Source organism: Cotesia glomerata, unplaced genomic scaffold (assembly GCF_020080835.1).
Source record: "Cotesia glomerata isolate CgM1 unplaced genomic scaffold, MPM_Cglom_v2.3 scaffold_23, whole genome shotgun sequence".
Classification (NCBI taxonomy): domain Eukaryota; kingdom Metazoa; phylum Arthropoda; class Insecta; order Hymenoptera; family Braconidae; genus Cotesia; species Cotesia glomerata.
The window spans coordinates 125,126-147,010 of NW_025402774.1; the positions used below are offsets into that span (position 1 = coordinate 125,126).

At 32.1% G+C, this 21,885-nt stretch overlaps 3 protein-coding genes across 4 annotated transcripts; 1 reads left to right on the forward strand and 2 right to left on the reverse strand.

Moving 5' to 3' along the window:
• Positions 1–6,757: 6,757 nt before the first annotated feature.
• On the reverse strand, positions 6,758–11,530 carry LOC123274125. The gene is made up of 3 exons (XM_044741619.1): positions 10,952–11,530; positions 10,473–10,756; positions 6,758–7,689 (listed from the first exon to the last, which is right to left on the reverse strand). Exons 1-3 carry the CDS (start codon positions 11,157–11,159, stop codon positions 6,841–6,843), a joined length of 1,341 nt encoding a protein of 446 aa, XP_044597554.1. The 5' UTR covers positions 11,160–11,530; the 3' UTR covers positions 6,758–6,840.
• A 2,901-nt stretch (positions 11,531–14,431) lies between these two features.
• LOC123274133 lies at positions 14,432–16,473 on the forward strand. The gene is made up of 3 exons (XM_044741632.1): positions 14,432–14,978; positions 15,045–15,152; positions 15,223–16,473. Exons 1-3 carry the CDS (start codon positions 14,607–14,609, stop codon positions 15,637–15,639), a joined length of 897 nt encoding a protein of 298 aa, XP_044597567.1. The 5' UTR covers positions 14,432–14,606; the 3' UTR covers positions 15,640–16,473.
• A 133-nt stretch (positions 16,474–16,606) lies between these two features.
• On the reverse strand, positions 16,607–18,811 carry LOC123274130. 2 transcript variants are annotated; one of them, XM_044741627.1, is made up of 2 exons: positions 18,575–18,811; positions 16,607–18,295 (listed from the first exon to the last, which is right to left on the reverse strand). In XM_044741627.1, the coding sequence occupies exons 1-2, from the start codon at positions 18,745–18,747 to the stop codon at positions 17,410–17,412; spliced, it is 1,059 nt and encodes a 352-aa protein (XP_044597562.1). In that variant the 5' UTR covers positions 18,748–18,811; the 3' UTR covers positions 16,607–17,409. The 2 variants fall into 2 exon arrangements, with proteins under 2 accessions (XP_044597562.1, XP_044597563.1); XM_044741628.1 differs by lacking the exon at positions 18,575–18,811 and adding an exon at positions 18,367–18,444.
• Positions 18,812–21,885: the final 3,074 nt, after the last annotated feature.

Genomic DNA, 21,885 nt, shown 5'->3' on the forward strand with positions numbered 1-21,885 from the left:
AACAAAATTCCAAAAAACACTCTGAAAATTAATAATGTAGCATCACCGCGTATTTTATGCAACTAATGACTACAGCACCGGAAACGGAAGTCCTAATTTTTTTTTCTTTGTAGGTTTAAAAAATTTACAAGGAATAATAAATAAGAATGTAATTATTTAACGAAATGAAATTATTAAACGTAAACATATGAAAAATGATCAATGTCCTACTATGAAAAACCTTAAAAATGAAGTTCAAAAACAAATTTTTCAGTAAAATTCTAAAATTTTTAATTAAGTCGATTTTTAAGACTCAATCACATTTTTTCAACTCAAAAAAGTAATTACAACTCAGAAACCGTCTTTAAATCAGCTGATCCAAGCTAAAAGTACTGTAGACCAAATATTTTTATATAAATATTATTAAATAACTACTAAGCGTGTAATCGTGACAGTGTTATCTCTGTATCTGTGTTAGACCTGTAGTTGCTACAAAACTAGGCCTGTAGCTACCGCAGGACCACGCCTGTAGCTGCTACAGGCTCATGCTTGTAGCTGCTACAGACCCACACCTGTAGCTACTACAGGTCTACACCTGTAGCTGCTACAGGCCCAACCTTGTTGCAGCTACAGGAAAGTGGAATGTAGTATCCACAGGCTCAGCCTGTAGCAGCAACAATTTTTTTTTACGTGTAGCATTGGCGCGGCCATGTAACAAAAGTCGCGCGGAACCCTATTTTCAACATTAAATAAAAATTATTGTTTTTCAAGCAGGAGTTCCGGTAGTCGAGACTTCTTTCAGAAATTTTCTCCTCTTTAAGGATCTTTTTCCGATTTTTGATATCACCAATAGTTATTGAGTTATTTACGAAAAACTGAGATTTTTTATTTTGGTTATGTTTTTTGTTAATAACAAATTGAAATTTTCATCGAAAAAAATTAAAAATCGATAACATTATTTTCAGAATTTAATTCCGCATCGAATAAGTGATTGTTCATATTTTCATCACAATTTTTAAGAATTTTATTAGCAAATTTACACTTGCTAATGAAAGGTGTTGTAATAAAAGGGTTTCCATGAAAATTTCCGTTACTATGTAACATGGTAATGGTTACCATTCTAACATAAGAATAAGTTCTATTCTTTTCTCTTCGTGTACCTTAAGATGCTCTAGAAATTGTCTATCAATGATTTTCAGAGAATCAGGACGTTATTAGTTTCACCCCGGTTTCGAAAATCAAGTTCTTATCAGATCTCCACGTTCCGAGGTCCTAGGAAGCTATTGTGACTATTTCTACGATAACGGCAATGTGTGTGTGCGTGTGTGTGTACGTAACCCTCTTCTTACTCTTAAACGGCTTGACCTATTTCATCGTGGTTGGCGCCATTCGAAAGGGCTTGACCGAACTTAGATTTTCAATACAATTTAAACCGATTCAGACCAGTATATTTCAAGAAATCTTGAAAAATCTACAAAAAAAAATTTTTTCAAACATTTTGTGCTTGAAAAACTGTGTCGATTTCTAAAACTGCATCAAAATCGATTGATTCATTTGAGAGATATTTGATTTTAAAAAATTCCAAAAAAGTGTTTTTTTAACACAACTTCTAAATTTTAAGTCGGATCGTTGGATAGGTAATAAATAATATTTTTGTGCTTGAGAAACTGCTTTGATATCTGCAAGTCCATTAAAAACGATTGATTTGTTCAGAAGATATCGTAGTTATAAATTTTCAAAAAATTATGTTCTCAACAACCACTAGAATTTTAAGCTCGAAAAAGGATAATAGTTGTGTTCTTGAGCTCGAAAAGCTCAAAACTCGAAATAAAATCAAGAGCATTTTCAAAAAATTGAAAATTTTCGAAAAATCGGGAAGTTATTGGTTTCACCCCGTTTTGCAAAAATCGAGGTTTCAACAAATCTCAACGTTTTGAAGCTCTAAGAAGCTTTTCTGACTATTTTGACGATGATGTCCATACGTCTGTATGTGTGTGTGTGTGTGTTTATATATATATATATATATATATATATATATATATATATATATATATATATATATATTAGGGTGTGCCAAAATGTAACTTCCGTGGAGAACCGTTTAAAATTAGAATTTTGAGTTCCACTTTTACCAGCAGCTATGTTTGGGCATTTCCTGAGATATTTCGGGTTGAGAGAATTCATTTGATTATTTATAGGATTTTTAACAGGAGATTTAATTGGGCACTTCCGGCCAAATTTTGAATTTTCACCGGAAATACCCAAACTAAGCTTCCGTTAAAAAATTTTATGAAAATCAAATACATTGTCTCACACCAAAATATATCAGGAAATGCCCAAACGCAGCCCCTGTTGAAAGCAGAACTAAAAATTCCAATTTTAAAAGGTTCTCCACGGAAGTTACATTTTGGCACACCCTTATATATATATTTATATATATACATATATATATATATATATATATATATATATATATATATATATATATATATATATATATATATATATATATATATTATGATGGGATTTCGCTGGTACTGGCGTCGACAGGGCCGGAGAGCACCACCTAAATTGGCTTACCTGGGTTTCGAAGGTAGTTGGGCGCCAGGAACTTACCGTTCCAAGGTTCGAAGTCGTTGTTGATCGTCGTCGGGCGGCAGGTCAGAGACGAAAAGATTCAAAAATTCGAATAATCGGCGAAAAGCAAAAGTATTAAATCTACGTGATCTCGGGGAGGGAAAAAGAAAAAGAAATTGATTACTGAATGTTCAATTACCAATTTATTTCAGCAGTCGCCAATATAATTCATAAGGTGTCGCCAAATTCGTATGATAACGATTTAATTCTCGTCGAGGTAATGACAATAATAACAAAAATAAAAATTATAGCTGTGATCAGTCGATAATTCGCAAATAGTAATATACTATAATATAATATAATATACTATAATTAGTATTTCGTTGACATAATCAATTAATCGATACTAAAAGTAATCGAAATCGAAGTAAAACAAAAAAAATCAAAAGAATAATTAACTTCGGTCCGTTATCGGCTCACAAAATTCTCAAATTAATTTATAACTAATTATACGGCGCAATAAACAACTTATTTTTCTTCAAATTAAATAAAAGTAATAATACTAGTGATACTAATACTTAATAATTAAACAATTAATTAACCTTGAGTTGGGTAATAATCATTAATGCGACTGAATAAACTATTAATTACTCTCAAATTGATCGATCGTAACAATAAAACAATTAAAAAAAAAAATTAGGAAAACGGTTGACCCTAAAGGCCATCCCTGCAACTTCCCGCTAATTCCGTTAATACCTGGCCGCTTTTTTGAGCTCTTCGAGCTCAAAAGTACAATCTGTGTGTTGTTTTAAGCTCTCCGAGCTCAAAAAGATACCTTTTCTATGCTTTTGAGCTCTTTGAGCTCAAAAGTCTGATAGAAGTTTCATGGAACACTATTTTTTGAATGTTCATACCGCAATAACTTTTGAATGAATGAACCGATTTTTACGCGGTTGGCGGCATTCTACGTAGTTTTTTAAGCCTTATAAATAATTTCTAAGTTTCAATTGGTCAAACTAGAAATTTCGGAGTAACTCTGAAAAAACACTTTTTTCGGTTTTCTTTCGTTCACGATATCTCTCGAACGAATCAACCGATTTTGACCAGCTTGGTGGCAATCGACGTGGTTTTATGATGTTAAGAGCTGATTAGTTTTTGGAATCGATCGGTAGAGCTGTTTGAAAGTTATTCCAAAAAATGTCGAAGTTATGTTGAAAAAATCCTTATTTCCAAATATTTCGTCGAGGATATCTCTCGAACTAATCAACCGATTTCCACGTTTTTGGCGGCAATCGACGCGGTTTTTTAACTTCTGAAATTATTCTATATCATCAAAAACGATCCGAGAAGAAATGACGAAGTTATGTGAAAAAAACACTTTTTTCGGTTTTTTTCGGTTTTCTTTCGTTCACGCTATCTCTCGAACGAATCAACCGATTTTGATCGGGTTGATGCCGATCGGCGTGGTTTTTCAAGCTTAAGGGCGGATTAGTTTTTGAAGTTGATCGATAGAGCCGTTTAAAAGATATTCCAAAAAAACTACTTTCAAAAATGATTTTTTTCTTATTTTTTTTAAGATTTTTCAAGATTTCTTAAAATCTATCGGTCCGAATCGGTTCAAATTCTCAGGAAATCTAAGTTCAGCGTAGCCCTTTCGAATGGCACCAACCGCGATGAAATCGGTTCAACCGTTCAAAAGTTATAAGCGAGTCACATAGTCACACACACACACACACACACACACACACACACACACACACACACACACACACACACACACACACACACACATACATACATACAGACATAGTGACAACATCGCGGGGGTAGTCAGGGAAGCTTCCTGTGACCTTCAAACGTCGAGATCTGATGAAAACTCGATTTTTGCCAAACGGGGTAAAAACAATAACTTCCCGATTTTTGAAAATCTGAGATTTTTAGCGGGAAGTTAAAAATGATAAAAAAAAATTAACGCCTGAGTAAGTTAATTACTTATAACTAACAATAAGTTCAATTGTCGCCGCAAACAACAAAAGAAAAATTCAAATATTCATCGAAATTAATTTTGACACACTTAATTATTTCAAATTTTCGGCGGCTCGCGGCGGGTAACACTCGTGGGCTCGCACTCGGAGATGGCGCGTCGGTCGGGCTAGTTGTCGTAACAACTCCTAATTTATCGAACGTCCAATTCAGTAATCACAAAAATAAACAACACGGATCTAAATTACGGTATCAATTCCCACGTGGTGAGGTCACGAACACACACACAAGTTCACACAACCCAATGGTACCGGACCTCAGAGTGTCCTCACACACGTCTCGATAATCTGAAAGGAATTCAATAATTACTTTCGTAAAAAAAAAAATTTTAATACAAAAAAAAAATAACACCACAAATCAAACTGGTGAATTTTACTAAAATTGATCGCGATGTCGCGGTGAGGACACCCTGACGCTAGAATTATCGATCAAACTCACCCTGTGGCCGCAGTAAACTCCTTGAAGTCGGTGTTGGCTCGTCAAAAGGCGCTAACTTAATTGGCGGGAAGGCTGGTGAACTGGCGTCGATCTCTCGGCGATGGCGTCTCTCACGTGCACGTAATAATACTAATTAATCGTAACTCGGCGATAATCCACACAGTGGCCGTGAACAATTGCTTCGACAAGGTACAATCGCAAAATAATAATTAACAATGTGCAATATTTAACTCAGTAATGGTGGTTAATTGCGTTGTAAAATATTTTAATGCTTGTAGCAGAATTTGTGCGACTAACAGACACGGGGTCCAGATCAGAATTGATTGTTAATATGGCTGCCTCCTCGGCAACACATGCTCTTCCCTTTTCGGTTCGTTCCAAATAACTCGCATCCAATCAGCTCACGGCTTCTTCTAGCCGGCCGTTGTATTACGGGGTGCGTCCAGTACTCCGTTGCGATTGATGATTGGTCGATATGTCACTCGGTTCAGCTTACGGCATCCAGATGGTGCCTCGCTCGACTTTAAGTTGCTCAAACGCCGTCGTCATTCGTCGGTTTCAAATTTTGCTTCGCTCTCGCCGTGGTCCTCCTCCAGATGTCACGCTGGTCGTTGATGGCTCCGTGAAATTTTCGGGTTCGTCTGATCGCTCTAACTTATTTTCGCTCTCACTCTATCATACTCTTTACAATATTCACACTCATTCATGCATCCTTTTCAAATTCGGCGCTTTTCCCTCCCACCTGTCTTACCTCGAGCTTCGCACTCTGATCAGGAGACCGTTTGGGGTGACACAGTTGCGTCGAATCTCCGCCTTCCTTCAGCTGAGCTAAAATAATTAAATCATAAAGAAAATAAATTTAAACAATTAACCAAAATAATCTTTTGACATGGAAAATTTTTCCCATGTCACAATATATATATATATATGTATACATATATGTATATATATATATATATCTATATATTAGGGTGATTTTTTTTTTACTTTATTTTTTTTTTTTTTTCGGTCCCATCGTGAATTCTTGTTGGAAATACCCAAAAAAAAATTCCCTGAAAGTTTGAGCTCTTAATATTAATTAACGTCCTCGACTAAGGCATGTGAATATTTCCCATTGAAAATACACAAAAACTTTGATTTTTAATTTTTGAATTTCTAAAGCTCAGCGGCATTTCATGGGATCACTTTGATCGAAGATGGTTTTTTCTTAGAATTGAACGTTCTACAAAAGTGCCCATAGCCGCAAAGTCGTAACTCACACTGGCGAGGCAGTACGGGCCACTGAACCTGATTTTTTCATAAAATTGGCGTTTTTTCGCATTTATCTCGTAAATATCAAGAGCTACGAAAAAAATGTAAATGACAAACTTGTAAAGAATTCAATTTCCAACAAAAAAAATTCATATGGACTAAATCGCTAAGATCAATATTAAGCGAGATATTAAGCCTTGAATATATTTTTTCGTGAAATTTTGGCCGATCATTGATTTAAACTTATTAATATCTTGTTTACTTTCTCTGTTTTTTATATTTTTTCTTCAATATATTTTTTTAAGGCTAGAAAAACAGGATATGATAAGTATCTTACATTATAAAAGCTTATATCTTAAGAATCTTTAATAAATAATGGATTTACGAGTTTCTCCATAAAACTTATGAATTCAATTACACTTAAATAATTTAAATATTATTAACAGTTTATTAAATTATAATAGTTCGAATTATATTAACAACAATGAGTATTTAATAAAAATAAAAACAACAATACCAATTAATTATTATTGAAAGCAGAAAAATGAATTGTTAGATTAATTCATTGTCAATATATTGTGATTTTTTACACGACGTGTATTGAGATCGATGGTGCTGAACAGTTTGAAAAATTCTTCGTCTTTCATCTTCGTTATAAGTCAATACTTCATTAAAACTTTCGGCTAGCGCTACTCCTCTTTCCGCAGTATCGTTTACTACTTTTAACTTTTTGAATGTATCATAACATCGTTTATACTCAAGATTTGATTCCCACAAACTTGGATCTGTATGCAAAAATTCATAGGGGAGCTCAAATTGCTCAAAAATAAACAACGAGTTTGGATTAACAAAATCGCTTACGTTTTTTTCAGATAACGACGTTATTTCTTCATAAGCGACTGATAAACGTTTATTAGGCTTTTTGACCGCTACCTGGGAATTTATTTTTTGTACGATCTTTACTTTTTCTTCTACTGACACAGTTTCATCAAAAAGAGCTAAACAAGCGAGATTTTCGTGTAAGTACCACAAATGCCGAGACAATTTATCGAGTGCTGCATTTGCAATTTCTGGATGTATTTTTCTGTAGTCAATAAGATCTTTTACTAATTGCAAATCCGAGTTTGGAGCATTTATTGCATTAGGAGCAGTAAACCATATTTTTACATAAAATATTACGATGAAAACACATATTTTCTGCAAAATTTTTTTTTCGTTTGCTCCCATTTTAAACTGGTTTCTAAACATATATATTTTCAAACAATAGAGAGCTTTCGATAACCACCGTGCGTGATGAAAAGCACCAGGTGCTTTAAATTCGGCTCTATGACTTTTGATACCACCCAAAAAGATACAGCTCAGCTCCAAAAACTCCTTGTAATCATTTCTCGGATGATGATTCTAACAAAAAATAAGAAAAATTTAATAATTGCGGCCAGAAAAGAAGATATTTTCAGAATTTTAAAGTAAAAATATTATTTAAAAAGGCAAAATTTATAAAACTAAATCACTTAAAAATTCGAGTTATATCGAAGTATGCAAAATAACTACACTGATAAAAGGATTTATTTACTATTAATAATTTGATTTATTTGAAGATAATAATTTAATTTAATAAATATTTTTTAACATTAAATAAATATTTATTAGGGAGAAAAGTACATTTAATAATATTTAATAAATATTTATTAATAGATAACAAATATTTATTCACAGTTAATAAATACTTGGTTGAGTGAATTTGTTTGGCTTGCAATGTCATATGATATGAAGGTTGCTTATAAACAAAAATCATCCTTATAAATTATTTGCATTAATTATATTACATTATAATAACATTTATTGTAAACTACCAAATTCTATCACAGCTCATAATTATTTTTTATATTTTTTCATATTGAAAACGTTAATTTATTAAGTGAATTGAATTATTATCAATGTATTCCAGTTATAGGGTTATAAAAAGTGTCAAAAGAAAATTGCTATTTTTGCTTTTTATCCTAAATAAATATTTGTTAACAGTTAACAAATATTTATTAACTATTAATAAATTAATAAATATTTATAAACAGTTAATAAATTCTACGTCATGAATACTAATTAACTGTTAATAAATATTTATCAAATCCCATGATGTTAAAAAATCATTTATTAACATGTAACAGGGAAAATCGAACTTCCCGGGGTCATTATCGACCCCGATAATTGACGCACGGTAGGTAAGGGTTTTCCCTTACTTTTCGATTTTTGACAAGAGTTTCGACTTGTCACCGGGCGTGGTAATCAAGTCCCCACTACTGTTCCCGGAAAATGAAGCGGGGCATAACAATAGGAAAGTTCGAGAGCCTGAGCTGAGGGTTATAAAAGAGCGAGCACGAAAAACATCGAGGCTTTTTCCCTTCTGGAAGCCAGTGGCCTTTTGCCTTTTGTGAATCAGTGACCTTGTTGAGATTAGATAAGTCAAGAGAGTGCAGTTTTGAACGCCAACGATAGAAAGCAACTACTGAGGAGTTTATTACGGTATTTGGAATTGGACAAGCCCTGACCGGAAGCTAACATAGTGGTTTGAGACGACAAGACGCCAAGCGGCGGAGCCAGCCAAGTTGGACCGGAGTATCAGTCGTCGTTGGATAAAACAATAATTGAGTCTCCAGGTATTTTCGATTAATTTAGGCCAAAATTGATTATTAATTTAATTAAGAGGCTGAAATAATTAAAATTAATTTCTCGAGCGGTCATTTTTATATTAGCAAGTTTTGTACTTTAGAAATTCATGCGCCAAGGTCATTTAGCTAGTTTTGTTATTGGATATTTATTTTAAAAGAATGAGATTAATAGTTTATTTGTGAATTTACTGTAGATAATTTAATCAGTAATTTATTATAGGCCTGCTGGCTATAATAAATTAATTTAGTTAATAATTTTCGGGATATAAAGAAAAGTAAATTTGAATAAGAAATGAAAATGCGTAATTAAGTCAGTGAAGGTCATTCTAGAATGTATGTAGTTAAGAGTTGTATTGAGACGCTTAGGATTCGAATAGTTGATGTTTAGAATTTTGTTTAGGAAGATTAAAATTAGTAAATCCTGTAATGAGTTCAGTAGAATTTATTAATTGAAGATATTAGTAGAAAATTTAGTAAGTGAACTAGTACAGAAATTTAGTGATTATGTAATGTAGTAAAATTTATTTGCAGTAAACAAGTGTTGGCGTAAAATTTAGTAGATTATGATAGTATTGTAAAGTTTTGGAAAATTAAATTTAGGCCGGTGGATAAATGTAATTGAATTGTTTAAGTTAGAAAAGTGCTAAATCAATTACTAAACAATTGATTGAATTTAAGGATAATTAATTAGATAAATTCGATAAGAAAATTTGGTGAATTTGGTAAATTTAGTTAATCTGGAGATTAAATTTTTTTAAGGAAAATTGGTTAAAATTTTATTTAAGAAAATTTGAGAAATGAAGTTAACGTCCGGTGGATGATTTTATATGGAATTTAGTAAGATTATATGGTATTCCGTCAGGTAGACGAGGTTGTTTATGTGAAATTAGTTCAGATAATTGAATAATTAAGAAGTTTTTATTGGGTAAAATATGTTGTTTGTTATTCCGTCAGTTGGACGAGGGTTTAAGAAATTAAGAATCTAGATGCGTAATGGTCTATGATTAAATTTAGAATTTAGGAATCTAGATGCGTAATGATCTATAGTTGAAAGAATTTAAGGATATTTAGTTGTAAGTTTTGGCAAGTGCCTGCGTAGGTGAGAGGTCCTCACAATTAAGTAATTGATAAGTTAATTTTAAGGGTAATATTATTAAGGAATTTTGTTAAAATTAAATTGTTTATATTAAATAAATAATTGAATTGTTAATTGTTAATAATTGTTTCTCAGTATTAATTTTTCAGCCTTTCTCAACTTCTCACGACCCGATCTTTCCTTCTCATGCTCCCCGGTTTCTGGGACACCGAGTATAAAATCCCAGTGGCGCCTTTTTCAAAGAGGAAAGGGGTGACCAATTGGACAGGGCTAACCACCCCGTTACAAACAGTTAATAAAGCTTATTAAATATTAACAAGTCCTTCTATCAGTGTATCAGAAAAATCTAATGACTGTAAAAGAAATTAACTTTTAAATAATAATTCTTTCAATGGTAAAACTATTTATGAATTAATTAATACCTTCAGTTGATTTTCTATGAAGTCAAGAATATCGTCTTTTCTTTGATTTAAAATAAGTGCAATATCTTTATCCTCTGTGCCGATTTCATACGCAGATTTATCAATTTTTTCCCAATTATCTCTGAGTCTTTTGAAAATTGGTACATTTGGACTATTCGTCACTGGCCAAGCAACTTCTGCAACATTTCGTAACATCAATTCAGAAGTATGATGGCGACAAGCAAGATATAATAAGTCACGGCCAATTTTATCTTCTAATAATGCACATGCGCTATTAAAACAACCTAAAACAAAGAATTAGTTATTGATAAACTGTTATTTAATTATCAGTTATTCAAATTTTTGACTCAGCTTATATTTTAACTCAACATTCGTAAAAATAATTAAAAAAATTGATCAAATTCTTATTTGAAAATTTCTTCCCAAGTCAAAAAACAAATACTGTGATATAAATTCATTCAACCACAACATTAACTTACCGGTATTTGAACTAGTTGTATCAAAGCACATTGCTTTAACATTATCGCAAAGATCCCACTCTATCAGCGTTTCAAAAATGGCTGAAGCTTGGCTTTCACCTGTGCCATCAGAGAGAATCGGAGTTTTTAAATTTTTATCAGTATTTATTCCGGTGACGTTTATTGATAATCGTTCTGATTTTGGTTGACCATTTCCCGCAGGAAGCATCTTTCCATCCCAGTGCACTACGAGAGAGTCATAAAAAATTTCTTCTTCTTTGATCGTATCGACAATTTCTTCTCTTTTTGAAATACGCGCATTGCGAATAGTGGAGTAACTTCAATTATATTTATCAATCTCAAGTCCTAAACTTTGAATAACAGCAGAAATGATGTACATCGCATTTCTGTTACTAGTTTTAGTTCTATCTAGTGCTAATACTAATTCCGAAGTCAGAATATCAATTTTATTTTTCTTAGGCGCTGGCATTGTATCTTCAAAGTCTGAACAAGTTCGCTTCAATTCACTCACGGAAAAAAGTAAACTGTAAAATTCACTCGGATTCCGGTTACTTTTTACAGTTTCAAACTGTACAGCGGACATCGGGGTGACAAAAATGTAAATATTACAAATCTCAATGTAGAAAGTATAAAAGCCACAATTTATAATTTAATATCCAAAATAAGTGATTAGTAGCGGTCACTATAGTAAATAACAACTTTCTCATGTTGGAAAATTACAGTTTCAAACAGTAAAAATTGCCGTTTCAATGTGTAGTCTATACTATCGTACCCAGTAAATTGTGACTATGACTATAGTAAATAACAACAGTGGGGTTTATAAATTTTACAGTTTCAAACAGTAAAAATCGCTATTTTAATATGTATTTAATAATATCACGCCAAGTAATTTTTAACAATAATAATAGTAAATAACAACTCTGACTATTAAAATTTATCAAGACTATCACTTATTAAATCCGAGACATATTTGAATTCACTGACAAAATAAATTTATAAAGTACATGTACGTAGATATTAATAAATATATTAATGAGGATAATTTAGCTCTTAAAAAAATTTCATCTTGAATAGAAAAACTAATCCTTAGCTAACTAGATTTAATTTACAAAGATAAACCTTAAAAAAAAATAAAAGATGAAGAGGTTACAATATAAACTTTAAAGTTTAATAAATTAAAAAGTAAATACATTCACACAACTTAATTATTTACATAATTATAGAATGTGTGTGATATATTAATAATGATATACACGGGAAAAAATTTCTGGGAAAATTTACGATACAACTATTGTAAAGCTGGACTATACTTTTATTACTATTAATTGTCAAATATTTTAGAAGAAAAAATACTATTTATTCATGAAAAATTACGATATTACTATTGTAAAAAGTAAGAGATGAAAATTTCTAGTGCTGCCTCTGTATCTTTCCAATAGAACTATAGCAAATTTTACAATAGTTGAATTGGAATTTTTCTCAATTAGTGTGAGTGATGGCCGTGACAGCGCTAGACTCCGAGTTTATGTAAATGTTAAGTCGTATGGGTCTTAGTTTAGCTCGGATAGCGTAGAGGGAGAGTCTCTGGCTGCCAACACAGGGTTCTGGGTTCGATTCTCAGATAACACGAAAATGTCGGTTTCTTTTTTCGATTACTATACAGGTACCAATTAGTCCAACCTTCTATCTCTCTTCCTCCCTAATATTTCTTTTAAAAAAACCAACTGTGAATTTTTACAATAGTTGAATTGTAAAGTTCTCAAACACATATTGTATAATTTGCTCTATAGTATCCGACTTTTTAAGACTCTTGCTAGTCTTATTTGTTGGATAAAATTTACAATAGTAGATCGTAAAAATTACTAAATGAGAAGTATAGTCCACCGTTACTATTTTATTTAGTAAAAATTACAATAGTAAAATAGTAAAAACTCCTTCAATTTTCTTTCCGTGTATGACATGTGAATATTACATATCAATAACTTACCTTTTAATTATATTATATTTATTTTACATTATTTGTAACACATAAAATATCACAATATAATAACCCAACTTTATTTTCCGGTTGTCCGCGCTGTCCAACACGTGTTAAAAAAGTCATGCGCATTGTCAAAAAAGATAGTACATGCTAATACTCTGCAAGAGCACTAACTTTACAAATAAGGAGAAGGGGAAGGTCCTACACTCGGAGAATTTAACGTTTGAAACAGTAAAAATTCTACTTTCAAAATGTATATTTTACCCGTCAAGCACATCAATAATTACAGTTTCATCTTTAGCGTTGCGTTTAAAATTTACCATTTTACTTTGTAAATATTGACGTTGCTTGTATGGCAATTTACTAACTGTAGTTTATATTTTTTACATATCATACGATCATTTTTTACATACGAAATGATAAATATCAAAGTCAAAGTTCTTAATTATTATACTTTAACATTTTCGACTTTCACATAGCGAATATTACTGTTTGAAATACTATTTTTTAGCGTGTAAACAATAAATTGTAGCATTTAAATAATAAATATTACATTGTGACTAGTAAAATCACGATTTTACTGTTTGAAATGGTAATTTTTATCAGTTGATCATTACTTATTACAACTCGACTATTATTTATTACAGTTTACTTTTTTCCGTGCTGGAATTTGATATGGAACTACAGAAACTATTTAAGGACGACTGTTGGGATAATTTCATTCCTGAAATGAAAAATGTTAACAGTGAATTAGTAAACATATTAGCTGAATGTTAAACAAATCAAATATAATTAAACAAAACTATTATAATATTAGAACTAACCAATTTCCTCATTATTGGGAGTTTCTACTTCCATCGCAGACAGATTTCTAGAAGTTTCTTCTGGTATAACGTCAATTGCTGGTAGATGGATTTCTATTTCCTTTACGACAATCTGTCAAAAATTGCTGCAAATTTTTCGGTAAATTTTTTAGTGCAGCACAATTTGCAATGTCAAATAATTTATCAAGACGTTTGCTAAACTGTTCCACATTTGTTCGTTGTCTTTTCGATGTCTTTGCACGACTTCGATGATTCTTCAGTTTCATGTAGTCACTGTGAATTTTTTCCAATTTTTTAATACTGTGCTGAGGTCGAGAAGTTGGAATCAAAAGATTAGCCCAAATAGCATTCGTATCACTGATCACACTACTAGCACTTGCTCGTATACTTAATTTTAAGGATTGATGTTTGTACATATAGAGATTCAATACATCCCTACATGAAGGTAACTTAATATTATTAATATTATGAATTTCAAATCCAATTAAATAATTATAAACTCTATTTCCGATTTGTTCAGACATCTTTGACAAGAATAAAAATGATAGAAAAATGTAACGCAACGTAAAGCATACAAATGCGACGCGAGTACATTCAGTGTTCACTGAGCTTTGTTCTCGATATTTGCGGCATAGGCCTTTTCATCACAAAAATTTTTTGTGCGCATGCGTCAGTATCAGCCATCTTTTTCGTACTGTTTTTTGTAAACAACCATGCTAAAGTGCCTGATGTCCGTGTATAAAAAATTAAAATATAAATTAAAGTTGATTAATTGTAAAAAAAGTGAAAAAAAAAAAATAAGTAGTAAGTTAAAAAAACCGGTAAACATTTTTTGTACTACACTATAATTATGTTGTCTGTCCGAAAAGGAACAACAAAACGGTGTTGTTATGGAGTATGTAAAAGTGATACACGATACAAATCATTCAAAACCAATACATTCTATTTTATAAATTTTCCAAAGCCTTGTCTTGAATATCGGAAAAAAATAATCAAATCATCAAGCAAATTACATATTAAAGCATGTGCAAAATGTGCGAAATGTGAATTATGGGTGAAAAAATGTGGCAGAAGTGACCGAGGTTTTAGATCTATTGATGATGTTACCAAGGATACTTATATTTGCTCACTACATTTTCTTGGAGAAAGTGGTCCAACTGAACAAAACCCTGATCCTTTAAGCTACGAAGAATTTAAAAAAATTGATAAATCAATCAATAAGGTAAGGTATAAAAGAAATTATACAGAAATATAATTTTCAGAGATATAACCCCAAACCTGTTTATAGGTGCTCAAAGCAAGAACCAGCTTATCTGAAAAATACAACAGAGTTGATATGGAAAATGCAGATGTATCAGAATATAGAAAAATAGATTATATTCTACCAGATGCGCAGGTACAGTGTGAATAATAAAAAATTATAAAGATGTATTATTCTTAATCAAAAATTTTCTTTTTTCTTATAGACCTCAGTGACTCATGAAGAGGTTCACAATGTAATTGATGATAATACTTGTTTTCTTGAACAAATATCACCAGATCAAACGTCAGGCATGAGTATAACCCATGGAGATACAAACCGTGAAGGAACTAGGAAGCATACAAGAGCAATAGAAATTCAGACAGTTTCGATAAAGATGCGTAATAAAATTATTCAGGTTAAGTTACAAAAAATTTCAGCCATGGAAACATTTATTAATTCTATTCGCAGTGATGAAAAAAAATGCATATTTTATACAAGTCTGCATTTTGAACAAATCCAAGCTTTACATAGATTTTTGAGCCCAGCTTGCGAAAACTTAGAGTATTGGGGTAGTCGAGAGTCAAAGCATGAAAATTCCGAAAATAATAGTAAATACAAATTTACTAATTGCAGCAGTTGATTTTGGTATTATTAAGATTGCGAATGGGATATTTAACAGAATATTTAGCTTACAAGTTCGATATTTCTACGGGGTTTGTTTCAAAAATATGTACAACTTGGATTTATTTTTTGTACAATGAATTTACCACTCAATTGAAGCCATTAATGTTTTCATCTAGGAAAACAATCGCCGAAACATTGCCTAAAACATTTCGGTCTATAAAAAACATAAGAGTTATTGTAGATTGCGCTGAATTTTTTTGTCAATCACCGTCAAACTTTGAACACCAAGGTAATTTATATTCAAGTTATAAAGCTCATACCACATTTAAAGTGTTGATCGGATGTACTCCAAATGGATATATTAGTTTTATATCTGATGCATTTGAGGGTTCAATATCGGATCCAGAAATATTTAAAAGATCAAAAATAGCAGACTTATTGCAACCTGGAGATGTAGTACTAGCAGATCGAGGTTTTACGGTTCATGATGTAGTTGAAGCTAAGCAAGCACATTTGAATATTCCTCCATTTTTGAATGGAAGAGACCGTTTAACTGCTCAAGAGGAGATTTTGACGAAGAAAATAGCAAAACAACGAATATATGTTGAACATGTTATTGGGCGCATAAAAAAATTCAGACTTCTTTCCTCAGTTTTACCTTTAAATATGCGTACTATCATGTCACAAATTATATTTGTCTGTGCATGCTTGGTCAACTTTCAAACACCTATAGTTTTCGACGAATGAAATTAAGACTAGTGTGTTGTAGGAAATACAAAAACTGAAAGTCAAAATAATTGTAATATATATTAAAATTTTCAAACAAATAACATTTGTAATGTTACAATATACTATTAATATTTATCTATTTTTTGTAAAACATCACATTTGTATATACGTTTACTTTTGTTTTGTTTTTTTTTTTTTAATTGTAAAGATATATTAATAAAATTTTTTTTGTTATGAATACTTTTTGTGATAAATTAAGAAATATATAAAAAAAATAAAACATGTTACAAATAGTAGATTTGAAAATTGTTCATGAAATACATTTCACTTAGATAGGTCAAAGGGTATTAAACGACGGGGGATTCTCATTTCAAAATACTCCGGAGCCAAAATATTTTCATGAAACGCACTAACATGCTTCAGTACAGGTTCAATGAAATTGCCATCATAATAGATCTTCTCAACATGGAAGCCCTTTGGAGTCCAAATAACAAAGTCACACCACAATCTCTCAGTTATTGCCATTTGAGTTTGTATTTGGTAGTAATATGGGTGACTTCGTTTTAACTTCATAGAAGTTTGACTTAAGAGAGTACAACAAAATGAATTACGCTGTTGAGGTGTAAGAAAATGTAAATCAGTCGGATTATACTTTTCCAAAATTTTTGGGCACGTTATTTCTAAGACTCCGGTTGTATTTTTCAATGGATCCGAAATTAAGCCATCAGGCGATGCGCCTAATCCTGGATACTTGGAATTCACCCACAAGCCACTACTCTTTACTTCGTAAGAAAATTTTTTAGAAGTAAAGTCTTTATATTTTTGACGCGCAATGTCTTTATTCACTCGACCATAATGCATTGCTTCATTCGTAATATTTTGTTCAGCCCACAATTGAGATTTGACTAGAGCAAAAATTTGGTCATCCGTTTTATCTGACTTAAATAGTTTAATTTTAGAAGCTGTTATTAATATTTTGCGGTATTGCCACCATTTATCATCATTACTTTGAGCTCCTAAAGTTATATCTATAGGCCCAGTTCTATTATTGCACACATTAGTCGTTAGACGATAAACTAATGTCTTTAAATGGCTTTTTCTCAGTTTTTCTAACACATAATCCTCGTATTGCGGCTGTAGTATTAATTGCCACATTGAAGGAGCTTTTTCGACTCGCATTTATTAATTGTAAATCTGATAATAAATTATTTATTTTTCGTTTGTCTATTGGTCTTGTTAAACTTCGACCAGGATCATATGACCTGCGTTTACTCATGTCATTTTTATTTGTATACTGCTGCTCATCTGCTTTGTGAGGTTCTTTTCTCTTTCTACCTTGATTCCAGCTACATACTTTACTTGTACAAGGAACATTATCTTCATCACAATCATCCAAATAATTCAATAAAACATATAGTAGAGCAGCTACATGAGAACAACGGCCCATACTAGAAGTTTTGCAATCACATGTACCATGAATTATTCGGGCAGTTGACGGATTGATCATAACTGACACTTGATGGATTTCTTTAGCCTTATACGAAGCTTGAATTTTGCATTTCATGCAAAACATTTGATCAGGTGTTACGCCTTCAAGAATTTCAAAGACGTGGCCGCTTTCTACATACAATTTTCCTCGTTTCAACGGTTTTGACGTACTGTAATCAACTTTTGAACTTTGATTATTACTGCCGCAATTTTCAATATCACTGTCATCATAATCATCATCGATGCATGATGTCACTAGATAATGGTACATAGATCCGTAGGTGAAGTTCTTGGGTACTTTGTCAGAGGGAAATGGTTGCAAAATGTTAGGATAATTTATTTTATAACTCTGCTGTACATTTGGACTTTGATTAAGTGTATTTATGATATTTAGCCATTTCCCTTTGTCAACTGTTGGGTCCACTGGTACATGATTCCTAATTGCATTTTTAACTCTGAAAATATTTTATATATTATGTCGTATTAAACATTTTTTTTCTGATAAAAAATTACTAAAAAAATTTACATTTATATTTGTCTAATTAATAATGTCATGTATAACCTATAAACATTAATGACTTAATTCATTAATTACTTCCGCAAGTCTTACCTATGTTAAATAAAATATATTTTCAATTATTACAAATTAATTAACATTATTAATAAGAATAAAATTGTAAATATTAATTTCTTTTTTTAAATTTTTAGATAGTAAACAAATGTCAATGTCTAACCTCTCGATTAGCTCACTTTTTTTCCCTTTTTGCGGACGCCCATGACATTTTAGCCACCTTTCTAATTGTTCACAATTATGAGCTTCGACTGAATCATAAATAAGTGAAGCACCGTCGATGGTTTTTTCCAACAATTCATTTCTTTGTGGAGATATTATTCCTTGCCCAGCCATTGTTGATGAAAACAGTACGAATTTTTTGAATTACCGCCGTTTCAACATGGCGGCTACGCCTGCGCTCGTCTTATGATGAAAAGCCCTAGTATCACACAATAAAGAACAAAGAAAGCGCTGCAATTAGGCGGGCGATTTATTAAAGTAATTCAAGGTTACGTAAAAGAGGGGATTTTTGGAGAGGAGAGAGGCTTTCGATTTGCGGACAATGACTGAGCTTTCGCTGGTCGCGTACTTTTTGTCAAACGTTGTTGATCAACTGGTGGGGGAATCACCGCGATGTTAGTTACATCGCAACGTTGCCATTAGATTATTAAGTACCTACTGACGGAGAAGAAACAAAGAGAAAAGAGTTTGATTAAATGTTTATTATCATTAAAGGTTAAATATTGTAGATTATTAATTTTGCTTCAGTTTTCTAGCCTTAAAAAAATATATTGAAGAAAAAATATAAAAAACAGAGAAAGTAAACAAGATATTAATAAGTTTAAATCAATGATCGGCCAAAATTTCACGAAAAAATATATTCAAGGCTTAATATCTCGCTTACTATTGATCTTAGCGATTTGGTCCATAGGACTTTTTTTGTTGGAAATTGAATTCTTTACAAGTTTGTCATTTACATTTTTTCCGTAGCTCTTGATATTTACGAGATAAATGCGAAAAAACGCCAATTTTATGAAAAAATCAGGTTCAGTGGCCCGTACTGCCTCGCCAGTGTGAGTTACGACTTTGCGGCAATAGGCACTTTTGTAAAGCGTTCAATTCTAAGAAAAAACCATCTTTGATCAAAGTGATCCCATGAAATGCCGCTGAGCTTTAGAAATTCAAAAATTAAAAATCAAAGTTTTTGTGTATTTTCAATGGGAAATATTCACATGCCTTGGTCGAGGACGTTAATTAATATTAAGAGCTCAAACTTTCAGGGAATTTTTTTTTTGGGTATTTCCAACAAGAATTCACGATGGGACCGAAAAAAAAAAATAAAGTAAAAAAAAAATCACCCTAATATATATATATATGTAAACCTCCTATAACGTCTGAACGGCTTGACCGATTTGATCGCAGTTGGTGTCATTTGAAAGGTCTTCATCAAACTTAGATTTTTTGTCAGTTGGAACCGATTCGGTCTAGTAGATTTCGAGAAATTGCAAAAATAGTGAAAAAAAAGTTGATTATTTTTTTCATTTTTTTAAAGTATCTGTAAATTGGCAAAACCAACCTCAAAAACTAATCAGCTCTTAACCTTAAAAACCCGCATCGATTGCTACTAAAAGCATTAGATTCGGTTGATGCGTTCGTGAGATATCGTTGTCGAAAAAAATTAGAAAGACGGTTGACCCTGAAGGCCATCCCCGCAACTACCCGCTACTTTCATAATTAAGGGCTCAAAATTGCACTTATTACGTTTTTGAGCTCGAAGAGCTCAAAAATATAATTTCCGTGTAGTTTTAAGCTCCCTGAGCTTAAAAGACTGATAGAAGTTTAATAAAACACTATTTTTTGAATTTTCGAATCTCAATAACTTTCGAATAAATAAACCGATTTTCACGCGGTTCGTGGCATTCGACGCAGTTTTTCAAATTCTATGATACAGTTTTAAACACAGAATGATAAGAGCGTAAGTTACGGTGTAATTCGAGAAAAAAATACAGTTCTTCATTAATTTCTTCCGTCAAAGATAACTCACGAACGAATCAACCGATTTTGACCAGATTGGTGGCGATCGACATGGTTTTTTAAATGTTAAGAGCTGATTAGTTTTTGGAATTAATCGGTTAAGCTGTTTAAAAGTTATTCCATAAAAACCACTTTTGAAAAAAATTTTTTTCGCAGTTTTTTTAAGATTTCTCAAAATCTATCGGTCCGATTCGGTTCAACTTGTATTCAAAATCTAAGTTGAGTCAAACCGTTTCGATTGGCACCAACCGCGATTAAATCAGTCGAGCTGTTCAGAAGTTGAGAGATTTACACACACACACACACACACACACACACACACACACACACACACACACACACACACACACACACACTCACACACATACACACACAGACATACAGACACCATCGCGGGAATAGTCAGTGAAGCTTTCTAGGACCTTAAAACGTCGAGATCTGATGAAAACTTGATTTTCGAAAAACGAGGTAAACACAATAACTTCCCGATTTTTGAAAATTTCCAATTTTCTTAGCGGGAAGTTAAAAAAACGGCACGTGAGGGAATCTTACCGTGGACCTGACGCTTGAAAGACTAATTCACTACCTATTTACCAAAGAGACTTACTTGAAGAGCAAAGTTTGTTATAACTACAAATAATACAAATCGTATACATGATCGGTTCGTAGTAAACAAAATTTTTCGTCTAATTTATTAATCATTAATTACACCGGCACACAAAAAAATAATAAGTGGAATGTTCTTTAGACTAGACCTACTTACCGACTTATATATTGACCCGCTGAATCCGAATGTCAAGTCCGTTTGGCCCGGTCACCCTCCACTTTTGAGTAAAATGCAAAAAACCTCAAAAAAAGGCAAAGAATTGCTAGAAATTGCAATCCCAGCAATGAAAAAATTTTGTAGACCCGGGTCACGTATGATTTTTATGTGTTTTAAATTAATGAATCTGAATACTGAACCGGAAGGAAAACGGTTGACCCTGAAGGTTATTCCTGCAACTTCTCGCTAATTCCATACCTAGGCGCTTAAAATTTCTCTTATGACCTTCTTGAGCTCTTTAAGCTCAAAAATACAGTTTATGTATTATTTTGAGCCCTCTGAGCTCAAAGAGATAGCTTTCCTATGCTTTTGAGCTTTTCGAGCTCAAAAATCTTATCAAAGTTCGATAAAACACGATTTTTTTAATTTTCAAACTGCGGCAATCGATGTTTTTTAAGCTCTATAAATAATTCAAAACAAAAAATTGATCTGATGAAAAATTTCGAAGTTATTACAAAAAAACACTTTCTTCGACAACGATATCTGACGAACGCATCAACCGATTCTAACACTTTTCGTGTCGATGGATGCTGGTTTTCAAGGTTAAGAGCTGATTAGTTTTTGAGGTCGATCGGTTCAGCTAATTCAGAGATATTTAAAAAAAATGAAAAAAAAAAAACAAATTTTTTTTTCAC

Bases quoted from the DNA above. Each gene is read 5' to 3' on its own strand.
- LOC123274125 (XM_044741619.1), bottom strand. From the start codon at position 11,159: ATGCTTCCTGCGGGAAATGGTCAACCAAAATCAGAACGATTATCAATA. The intron at 10,757-10,951 runs GTAAGTTAATGT...TCTTTGTTTTAG, and splicing joins TACAACTAGTTCAAATACCG to GTTGTTTTAATAGCGCATGT. The intron at 7,690-10,472 runs GTATTAATTAAT...ATTTTTTGTTAG, and splicing joins TCATAGAAAATCAACTGAAG to AATCATCATCCGAGAAATGA.
- LOC123274133 (XM_044741632.1), top strand. From the start codon at position 14,607: ATGTTGTCTGTCCGAAAAGGAACAACAAAACGGTGTTGTTATGGAGTA. The intron at 14,979-15,044 runs GTAAGGTATAAA...ACCTGTTTATAG, and splicing joins TTGATAAATCAATCAATAAG to GTGCTCAAAGCAAGAACCAG. The intron at 15,153-15,222 runs GTACAGTGTGAA...TTTTTCTTATAG, and splicing joins ATATTCTACCAGATGCGCAG to ACCTCAGTGACTCATGAAGA.
- LOC123274130 (XM_044741627.1), bottom strand. From the start codon at position 18,747: ATGGCTGGGCAAGGAATAATATCTCCACAAAGAAATGAATTGTTGGAA. The intron at 18,296-18,574 runs GTTAGACATTGA...AAATATTTTCAG, and splicing joins AAAAGTGAGCTAATCGAGAG to AGTTAAAAATGCAATTAGGA.